Genomic DNA, 10,680 nt, shown 5'->3' on the forward strand with positions numbered 1-10,680 from the left:
GAGCTTTGCAACTGATCCCACCAATAAGCAGCATCTTTCTTTAGCTTCTGAGAAACCATCTTAGCCTGCTTGTGTTTTGGAACCTCCATGGTCTCAAAGAATCTATCCACTTCAACCTGCCAATCCAGAAAATCCTCCGCACTCATGTGACCAGAAAAGTAAGGAATATCAGCCTTGGTTATGAGAACCTCGGAATCATAATTAATATCACCTCCACCACCACATGGAGCTCTAGCCCGTTGGCCTCCTTCCCCGCCTCTATTCCAATTGTTGTTGTTGTTGTTGTTGTTGTTATTGTTCCTCTCTCCCAACAATCCACGAATTTCTCCAATCTGATTGTTCATGGAGTTGATGGCAGCGGTAAACGCTGCCGTGAAAGCTTCGATATCTGATTTTGTAACTTCACCCATTACTACCAAGGTAAATAAAAGAGACAGGGAAGACCTGCTCTGATACCACCTGACGCAGTAGGATTGATATCTAGGTTTACCAGCAATAAACCTAAGCAAAGGATTCTGGAGTCCACCAGAGATAAAAGAGAATAATCTCAATTTTATTGATAAAAGATGATAAGATCGTTCTGCAGCCGTTTAAGGTTGCTTATATATGGGAAAGAAATCCTAGGGCGACTAACAATAAAACCCTAAAGCCCACGGATTAAAACAAAACAAATCCAAAATAAACTAGAAAACCTAAAATAAAAAGAATGTAAAACTAGCCTTAAAATATTAAATCACGAATCGGATAATTAAGACGATACATTTTGGCCTAAATCTGATAGGGCTCACTAAAGTGAGTCTTGAAGATCTCGTCGTTCCCATTCTGGAAAGGTATCATGCGTCTCAAACGGACATTCTGGCCAAAAGGTAGTCAAATCTGATTCAAAATCAAAACCTGACTTTTCACACGAGAAACCCGAAAAGTCCAAAACCAAATCTTCTTGAATATTCCAGCGGCTAGTAACCTGATTACGCGTGAGTTACCTATTTTCCAATCACTTTTCTTGATTCTACGCCGCTTCTTTACTTTTATGGTTTTTCGGCTAAACTGGGTCCATTCTTGTCCTACATCACCATTAAACTCCGCTTTCTCCACCTTCAACACAAACACCATTACATTTGCATAAACACTCGACTTGTTCATTCATAAAAATGCACAGAAATAGCAGACAACCATAACTTAAGCTGAGCTTCGTGCTCAAAATCACAACAAATTAGGTTTCAATTCGATTGGAACGTAGCATCAATATGAAATCTGATTCAGAAGATCTAGAACCTGATTCGCAAACTGAATCAAGGAGAAAGTTGTACCTGGATTTAGCACCAGCTCGATCTCGTGGTTTTGGTGCGAATTGCTTAATTCTAGTCTCTTAGGCCCTTCTCTCTTGTCTCTGGTTGGGACTGTGGGGACGTGTGGTTGCTTCCCTTGGATCCAACGCAACCTTCGTTTTCCCTTGGTCCGATGATCTCGATCGATGGAGGGGTGGCTGGGGTTTTATTCTTCATCGCTTGGGCTATCTTTTGGTGGTGGAGGTGTCAAAAGTCGACGACCGGAAGTCGAGCTTTCCGGCGTGACAGAGAGAAGGTGAGACAAAGAGAGAGAGCAGAGAGAAAGAGGCATGTGCGGCTGAAAGAGGAAGAAGGAGAAAATGAGAAAGGCTATGGTGAGAGTGAGAGAGAGTGATTTTCAGCTGGAGGCGGACTGGGTGTTTTGCTCGATGGAATGGAGAGGGAACGAGTTGAAAGAGTATAAGTGTTAAAAGTATAAGTCAAACCCTAACTAAAGTCAGCTATTCATTGTATCAAAAAAAAAAAATCTAAAACTCAGACGACATCAAATAAAATGCATTGTCTGAAACTCATGTAACAACAGACAAATTAAAAACCATTGTCTGAACAACTTAAATCAAACAACATCTTTCAGTAGCCATTGACTTACAAGATATCAGACAACAGACACCTAATAACAGTTGTGTGACTGAAAATAATCAGACAACAGCAAAAATCAACCATTGTATAAATGAACCTTAGACAACATCACATAATAACTGTTGTCTGAATTAATTCATTCAGACAACATCAAAAAAATAAACCATTGTCTGAAATGATATTGCACAAGAGCCAAGAAAAAACTGTTGTCTAATTCGAAAACTCAGACGACACAATATTTCTTGCTGTCGTCTGATTAAATCAGACGACAGTTAAAATGTTTGTTGTCGTCTGATATGTGTTGTCTGATTCCGAAATTGGTGTAGCCGGATAAAAATGAGTATGCTATCTGATCGACTAAAAACGACTAATTAATGAATAAAACGAATCAATTAATCAAGTTTGAGTAATAGAATGACCAAATTTGAGGAAATAATTCGTGCCACTTGACCGTACCATTCACATAGACTATCATACAATTTGTACTACTTTGATTAATTGATTTAGCGTGCTTGCTAGCTTAATTGGTTCATCAGTAGGCAGCTAATTGGCGAGAAGCTGCCAACCTCTTATAAATCTCCAAAACCAATCTAGCGTCAACGGCTTCCTCATAACAAGAAGCCGCCACTGAAACAATCTGATCTTCTGCTTTTGCCACCTTCTTTGATCCTCCTGCAACCCTTCTGGCCCCACCAACATTGCCTGCCATGCGAACCATCATGTCAACATAAGCCCCATGAAACTTGGCGAAGAGCTTTATCGGCGAAACAAACTTGATCAATCGAAGCTTTCTGATCTTGAAAAACCGAGTAGGACTAGTACTCCCATTAGCTCCACCACCGAGCCTTGCAACCCTCATCTTCCTCTTGCTGCAGTCTCCATACAGTCTTTGGTACATTCTCCTTCTCCAGTACCTCTTCAAGTTTTCGTAGCATGTAGTGGGAACAATCTCCATAGTAGTGTGTCTGCGCTCTGTTTCCTCAAGCTTAAAAGAAATTAGGGATGTTTGAGACTTTTAGACAGGTGTGTGAAGAGAGAAAGTAAGAAGAGTTTATATAAAAAAGTAGACTTGGAGCGAAGTCAGAATGGAAGGCTTAGTCATTTGGTCTTGGAGAACACTTCCAGGAATGAGAATCAGAGGCCATATCAGTAGTAAATGAGTTGAGTTTAATTTGTTTGTTTTTATGGTCAAAATAATCTTCGAATAATTGAATAATAATAATTTGATCAAGCATGCGGCATGACTTTGCTTAAACTAATTAATCCAATCCATGGCACAATGCTATCGATGCATCCTTAACCAAATATTATTCCATGGTCAAATACGTACTCCAATTCATTCAGACTAGAATAATAGGCTCCGTACATGCATATATATTACCAAAAGAAGATTCTTGCAACTGGCAAATATGTGAAGGCCTAGAAGAATTTTCGTGCTAAAGCTATAGGATAACAACTATAAACACATATATAACAAATCTTAACGAATTCATACTCAACAAGATATTTGAACGAGCCGTCTTCATTTGTCTGTACTCTATATTATCCCTTTTTGTTATTTGGAAAAGTTGGAGAGTTAGTCCAAATGGAAGCTTCCTCTTTTAAGTTCTTATGACCTCGAAGATTCAATGGCCTCTGATTCATGTAAAAATGATAATTGGTATATTGATGATGATTACAATTCAGAATATTATAAGATATATAGGAAATCAATCTACCTTCTATGATATGGAATAATCTAGATCCTAAGTATTATCACAAAAATAAATTACAACGATTGACAAAATGTAAAGGGAAACAATTAGCATTTACACCTAAATCTTTCCATATCATGAGAGATTCTCAACACTCCCCCTCAAGTTGGAGAGTGAATGTCATGAAGTCCCAACTTGGAAACTAAAGATTCAAAACTATCTCTTCCCAATGTCTTTGTGAAAATGTCTGCAATTTGTAGAGAAGAAGGAACATATCTAGTAGAAATCAATCCGGCTTGTAGCTTCTCTCGAACCACATGACAGTCAATCTCTATATGTTTTGTTCTTTCATGAAAAACTGGGTTGGTGGCAATATGTAATGCAGCTTGGTTGTCACAATACAAAGAAGCAGGTTTATCATGAATAATATGAAAATCTTGTAAAATGTACCTCAACCAAGTTAATTCTCGACAAGTCATAGCCATAGCACGGTACTCGGCTTCTGCTGATGAACACACCACATTACCTTCTTAGATTTCCAAGAAATTAATGAATTACCAAGGAAAACAGAATATCCAGTTGTTGACTTTCTTGTTGTTGGACAACTTGCCCAATCTGAGTCACAACAAGCTTTTAAAGCCAAATCATTTTCTGATGGAAAGAAAATGCCTTTACCCGGATTTCCCTTAATAAAATGCAATACTCTCATGGCAGCTTCCATATGAGGTTTTCTTGGCTGCTTCATGAATTGGCTAAGAATCCGAACAGAATACACAATATTTGGTCTTGTCATAGTGAGATAAATGAGTTTCCCAATCAATCTCCGATAACGTGTGAGATCTTTAAGAATTTCCCCATTTTTAGGTGTAAGATTTAAATTTTGTTCTATAGGAAAATGACATGGACGTGCTCCTGTAAGACTTGCATCGAGTAGAATATCTAATGCATATTTTCGTTGAGAAACGAAAATTCATTTCTTAGACCGTGAGACTTCAATGCCCAAGAAATATTTAAGATTGCCAAGATCATTTATGTGAAATTCCTTATGAAGAAATGCCTTTAATAATTCAATGGCTTTGGGATCATTTCCAATTAGCACAATATCGTCAACATAAATGAGCACAGCAGTGAAAGAATTACCAACCACACGTGTAAATAATGAATAATCAGCCTTGGATTGCCTGTAATCAGCCTTTTGAATAGCATTGGAAAATTTGGAGAACCAATTTCGGCAAGCTTGTTTGAGACCATGCAATGACTTATTTAGTCGACATACCAGATTCTCCCCCTGTCGACTGAATCCAGGTGGAGGAAGCATATAAACCATGAAGGAATGCATTTTGTACGTCCATTGGATGAAGACTCCAATTTCAGGAGGCAGCAATAGCGAGGAGACACCTAAATGTGGTGAGCATGGCAGTGGGTGAAAAAGTCTCACAATAATCCACCCCTTCAACTTGGGTGTAACCCTTGGCAACGAGGCGGGCCTTGTAACGTTTAATGGTGCCATCTGAATTATACTTGACCTTGTACACTCATTTGCAGCCAATGGGTTCCTTGCCGGGAGGAAGAGGAGTAAGGCTCCAGGTGTTGTTACCCTCCAAGCTTGAATTTCAGATGTCATTGCTTCTTGGCATTGATGATTTTTTATGGCCTCTGCAAAACTATTAGGTTCCACATTTCGAGTAATATTGGCAATAAAGGAACGGTGAGATGAAGAAAAATAGTGATAGGAAATGTAAATAGAAAGTGGATAACGTGTACCTTTATTAGGAAATGGCCACAAAGACGATGAATCCTCCTGGATAGGCAACACAACATGAGAACAAACATAACTTGTAATTTGACAAAATGTGAAGGGAAACAATTAGCATTTACACCTAAATATTTCCATATCATGAGAGATTCTCAACACAGGAGGGCATGTTTGGTCCTCGTGGATGAGTATGCTATAATAGTATAATGAGATTCTTACATCTTCAATTAACTTCAAATTATTGTCTAGTTACAGTCCAAGTCTTCAATTCATCTGAAATTTGAGAGTGAACGTATATTGAAGCATCATAAGTAGCAAATCCCCTGTTCAAATACTTGAAGTTAATATAACTAGGCACTTTGTTGATAGAAGGGTCTTAACTTCAAAAGTTCTTAATAATAATGTCTTAAAAAAAAAAGTTATCCCTGCATTTTAGTCTATAAAAGTAGAGCACCAAACGACAAAAAGAAAGCCTTTCTGAGGTCTTTGCTGAGAAACAGAAGCAGAGTTGCTTTGGCATTAATAAAAACCATCGACAGAAAACATTGTTGACATATTGCTGAGAAGAAACAGAAGTACCCACTGCATATAGCTAGCGCATGCAATCTTAATCCTGCAAGCTAAATCAGAAATGAGATCGTTTAAAGAAAGCAATAACTGACTAACAAGTGGCACAAGAACATCATTTGATCTGAACAATGATAACTCAAAGATGAATTAGTGGATCTAGGAAGACCTTCTCAAGCAGGCAATCCAGAGCACAAGTTATGTTTTGTGGACTTTTGGCGGGGCATGGTGGTGAGCTCAACAACCACTACTCCCTACCCCAATGGATTTCTTTTTGTTTCTTACCCTGCATATCATGGACATAAATCTTTAGACAAAAACAGAATGAAACATCATTGACATAAATCAACGATCAATATCTTTATCCCATTCTCAGAACATTTACAAATTCATAGTTAACCAGAATGTCTGCACTAGGAGCTCACCAACCATGGTATAGCGTCAGCAAGTGACTTGCATATTTTCAGAACAACTTTATCCTTTTACCTGTGAAACTTATGAATTGAACTTCTGATCTATTGTGTACATCATATGAACAAGCCTTGTAAGTCTTCCTTCTGTTAATTACATGCTAATCACTGACTGTTTCATTCTCTCCATGAATTCTCTTTTTAAGTATACAATAAATGTTTTGAGTGTTTCCAAAGGGTATGGATCCAGCATCAATGAGATAATTTATTAATACTCAAATGCTCTGTAATGCTCTACCATTCATCACGACTCACAGACAAGAGATACTATCCGGTACCTATACTGATAAGTGGATTCATACTTGGTGAAATGATATCTGTCACTGAAAAGTAACACATCTCTTTTGTTGAACAAACCTACATAAGCAAGAGCTGCATTTTCCATGATAAGCAAGAGTGCATGACTCACCCCTGCTTCTTCAGATATGACGAGACATAGACACCATATAGTATAATTCAAAGCATCCATATGCATTAGTAAGAAAGACTAGCAGAACTTAGCATACAACACTCTTAACATATTTTTGTAAAATCAATACATACAACGTCACATTTACCTACAGAAATATCAGCTCCCAGAAACAAATGCAAAACAAAATGTTGTAGCAGAGAACTGCAAAAATAAATTTCTATCAAACATAAAATTAGTAGTACCTTTTCACATCCTCTCCTTTTGACTGAGTGAAACAAAGGATGGATTGTAACCAATTGCACGAAAACTCAACTTAGTCCAGGTAACTCTAGCTTTCCTGAGACTCTTTCTTCCTTGATTATAACAAACCACAATCTGATCATTGTAGGACAATAGGATGTCCCCATTCCTCAAAAACACCAGCGGTTCATCAGCATCATTGTTGAGTTCTGGTGGTGGATACAAGCCTTCAAAAACAAGAGTTTTTGTCCAAGACTTTTCCACACCATAATCCTTCATAACCCACATGTCAAATTGTCGAGGCTCATCACCACATACACATAAAAAGAGACAACCTTCTAACACTCCCAATTTAAGACACTGTTTAGATTTCTGCTGAATTGGTTTAAAGTAGCCAAGTGGGGGTAGCCTATGATGCACTGACACGGGTACGGGGTACGGGGTGCGATACGATATGATACGTGGATACGTTTTTTTTCAAAAAAACAGGATACGATACATTTTGGACATATTTATAAAATAATATGTAAAAAAAAAATATATATATATATATATATATATATATAGTGTTAATAAATATATTTGATGAATATTGCATATAAAATGATGGAATTGCAATGAAACAAGCAATTGAAAGACATAATATTCAAACAATCAAACAAAACATAAGTCAAAGGATCAAATTACTTAACAAATAGTTCAAGCAACATAAATTAAAACTAAGTTCAAGCACAAACAAGCTTCCAAAACTTGCACAACTTCAATCAACTTCATCCTCATCATCAAAGATTACACCCTCCAATTCCGGTTCATCAAGAGAGAGGTTGGCAACCTCAAGAATGCCTCCATTAACCGTATCCATTGAGTCAAAATCATCCCCTCCAATATCCCACATCTCTCCACATTTGTATTGTGGAGTTCTCCTTGATAAAAGCCGAAGATTATTGTGCACAAACACCAAATCTTCGGCTCTTTGTGGTGTAATCCTATTCCTCCTCAAAGAGTGAATAAACTTGTAGGTGCTCCAATTTCTTTCACAACATGAGGAGGAACAAGGTTGTCCTAGTAGCTTTAAAGCTAACCTTTGGAGATTTGGTGTACTAGATCCATGGACAACCCACCATTTCATTGGTGGCATCTTACCTCTATCATTGATAGAATCACTACTTGCAAATTCATCCAAGCATGCCGAAAAAGAGGCAAACTCCTCATTCACACTTCGTCTTTCCTCTTCATTAGCATAGTATTTCTTAAGACATTCTTTTCTTTCCTTAGAAATCTCACTATCTTGATGTGGAGGAAGACGATTAGGAGCTCCATGAAGATATTCCATGCTATAATATCTACAAGGTCCATATATATAACAAAAAATTAACAATTTGTAGTTGGAAGTAAAAATCTAAACTCAATCTCAAATAAATAGTTCAAATTTACCTTGGATTCAATGAATGTGCCGTGCAATGAAGAGGTGAGGAACTCTTGGTCCATCTTGCTAGCAAAATCGTGTACACCACATCATAAAATTCCGAAGGCTCTTCATGTTCTTTGCCTTCTTGTTTATAGATAGCGGCCTTTACTTGCTCAATCATAGCATCCCACCACTCATAAACCTTGTGAACACATGGCTCATCCGTATCACTCCTCCTAAGCATCTCATAGATGGGTAATGTGAAGGCAAGTATGTAATCAATCTTTGCCCAAGCATCATCATCTAATATCAGTCTTTCACGGCCCTTGCTTTTGTCACATCATCATCTCTATAAGCTTCCCATTGATCACTTATCACCATCCGTTCTAGAGATTGCTTGATCTTCCTAAATCTCTTAAGCATCACAACAATGGATGCAAAGCGTGTATCAGCAATGGATAACATCTTCAAGTGGGAGTGCTCATTAAACATAGCCAACCTCATACCATGGTTCATAATGAAATTCTTTATGAACCACACATCCTCAGCAACTTGTGAAATCCAATTACATGCATCATAAGCAACCTTATTAGAAGTAATGGAACTTGGTGTGCATATGTTCTTCAAAGCAAGGTTTAGTGTATGCACAACACATGGAGTCCAAAATATGTGTGGAAATCTAGCATTAATAATAGCTCCAGCAGCTTTGCAATTGCTAGCATTATCAGTGATTACCTGGACAACATGTTGTGGACCAATCTCCAAAATACTATCAATGAGCAAGTCAGAAATGAAGAACCTGTCTTTCGAATCCCCTTCACAGTTCACTGCTCTCAAAAACATAGGTCCAGATTCACAAGCTGCCATAACATTGATAAGTGATCTTCTTTGAGAATCAGACCACCCATCACTACACACACTAACACCCTTTTGTTGCCATGAGAGCTTAATCGGTTCAACATCTTCTCAATGTGCATCCTTTCTTTGTGTAGAAGAGTGGTTCTCAAAGCATTACCCGATAACCAGGAATTGGACAAGAAGCAGCCCGATTATAAGAACGAATATAGTGTGGATTCTTGGCAAGGTTGAATGACAAACCACTGGTATAAAACATTCTTGCTATTTCACAATCCAATTGTTCTCTAGCATTGTTATTGAACGCCTTTTCAAGCGGTCCACTTACTCCCTTCCTCTTCTTTGGAACCTCCACTACTTCATCCATTAAATCTAGCCCATATGTACTTCCACTTGAAGAACCTTCAATGCTTGATGAAGGGAGAGGAACTAGTCTAGGTTGTCCTCTCTTTTTACCGGTCTCATAAGCTTCTACAGTTCTACCAAGCCTTCAACCTCTCTTTTCTTCTCGTCCGGGATTGACCTACATATTCTAATCCCTTTGCCACTAATCTTGAGAAGATGCAACCTCACTCTATAATGTGATCCATGGAAAGTACCATTGCAAAAATGACACTTGAATGTACAATTGCCTCCTTCACCTTTCTTAGGTTGAACAAGGACCGTAACAAATTTCCACAAAGGAGAACCCTTATTATTATCTCCCACACTTCCACTGGGTTCACCCTCATTAGTAGATGAATCTGTTGCTGTTGCTGTTGCTGTTGCTGTTGCTGTTGCTGTTACATTTGCATCGCTCATCTTCCTAAACAGGTAAGAATAACAATAAAAACGATAAATATATGGTTGCTGCCAAGACTTAATTAAACATTCATGTAACTGATTCCAAAACGTAATTCATACTCCAAAACATTCATGTAACAGACTTAATTAAACATTCATGTAACTGATTCCAAAACGTAATTCATACTCCAAAACATTCATGTAACAAACTTAATTAAACATTCATGTAACTGATTCCAAAACATTCATGTAACAGACTTAATTAAACGATAATTCATACTCCAAAACATAATTGATTCCAAACCTACTGGCCTACTCACTATAATTAATATAAGATGATCCAAAAATCATACCTTTAATAATAGCCCACAGAAGTGACAGAACAAGTTGAAGGTTCAACCCTTCAGGGAACTGCTGGAGCAATTAATAGTCTTCAGAGATGCGAAGATAGTCTTCAGAGAACTGCTGGTCCAATCTTCAAGCTTCAACCCTTCAACCCACACTCCCACAGAGCTTCAACCTTCAAGGCTTTCAATTCAGAACATACCCATCAAGCAACAAACAGAG

The 10,680-nt window shown here is 37.8% G+C and overlaps 2 protein-coding genes across 2 annotated transcripts; both read right to left on the minus strand.

Moving 5' to 3' along the window:
* Positions 1–7,827: 7,827 nt before the first annotated feature.
* On the minus strand, positions 7,828–8,719 carry LOC112199647. The gene is made up of 2 exons (XM_024340626.1): positions 8,502–8,719; positions 7,828–8,410 (listed from the first exon to the last, which is right to left on the minus strand). Exons 1-2 carry the CDS (start codon positions 8,717–8,719, stop codon positions 7,828–7,830), a joined length of 801 nt encoding a protein of 266 aa, XP_024196394.1.
* On the minus strand, positions 8,526–9,359 carry LOC112199648. The gene has a single exon (XM_024340627.2). The coding sequence runs from the start codon at positions 9,340–9,342 to the stop codon at positions 8,785–8,787; it is 558 nt and encodes a 185-aa protein (XP_024196395.2). The 5' UTR covers positions 9,343–9,359; the 3' UTR covers positions 8,526–8,784.
* Between the last annotated feature and the right edge of the window lie 1,321 nt (positions 9,360–10,680).

Source organism: Rosa chinensis, chromosome 4 (genome assembly GCF_002994745.2).
Source record: "Rosa chinensis cultivar Old Blush chromosome 4, RchiOBHm-V2, whole genome shotgun sequence".
NCBI classification, from domain to species: Eukaryota; Viridiplantae; Streptophyta; class Magnoliopsida; order Rosales; family Rosaceae; genus Rosa; species Rosa chinensis.

Bases quoted from the DNA above. Each gene is read 5' to 3' on its own strand.
- LOC112199648 (XM_024340627.2), bottom strand. From the start codon at position 9,342: ATGGCAGCTTGTGAATCTGGACCTATGTTTTTGAGAGCAGTGAACTGT.
- LOC112199647 (XM_024340626.1), bottom strand. From the start codon at position 8,719: ATGCTTAGGAGGAGTGATACGGATGAGCCATGTGTTCACAAGGTTTAT. The intron at 8,411-8,501 runs GTAAATTTGAAC...TGGACCTTGTAG, and splicing joins GCACATTCATTGAATCCAAG to ATATTATAGCATGGAATATC.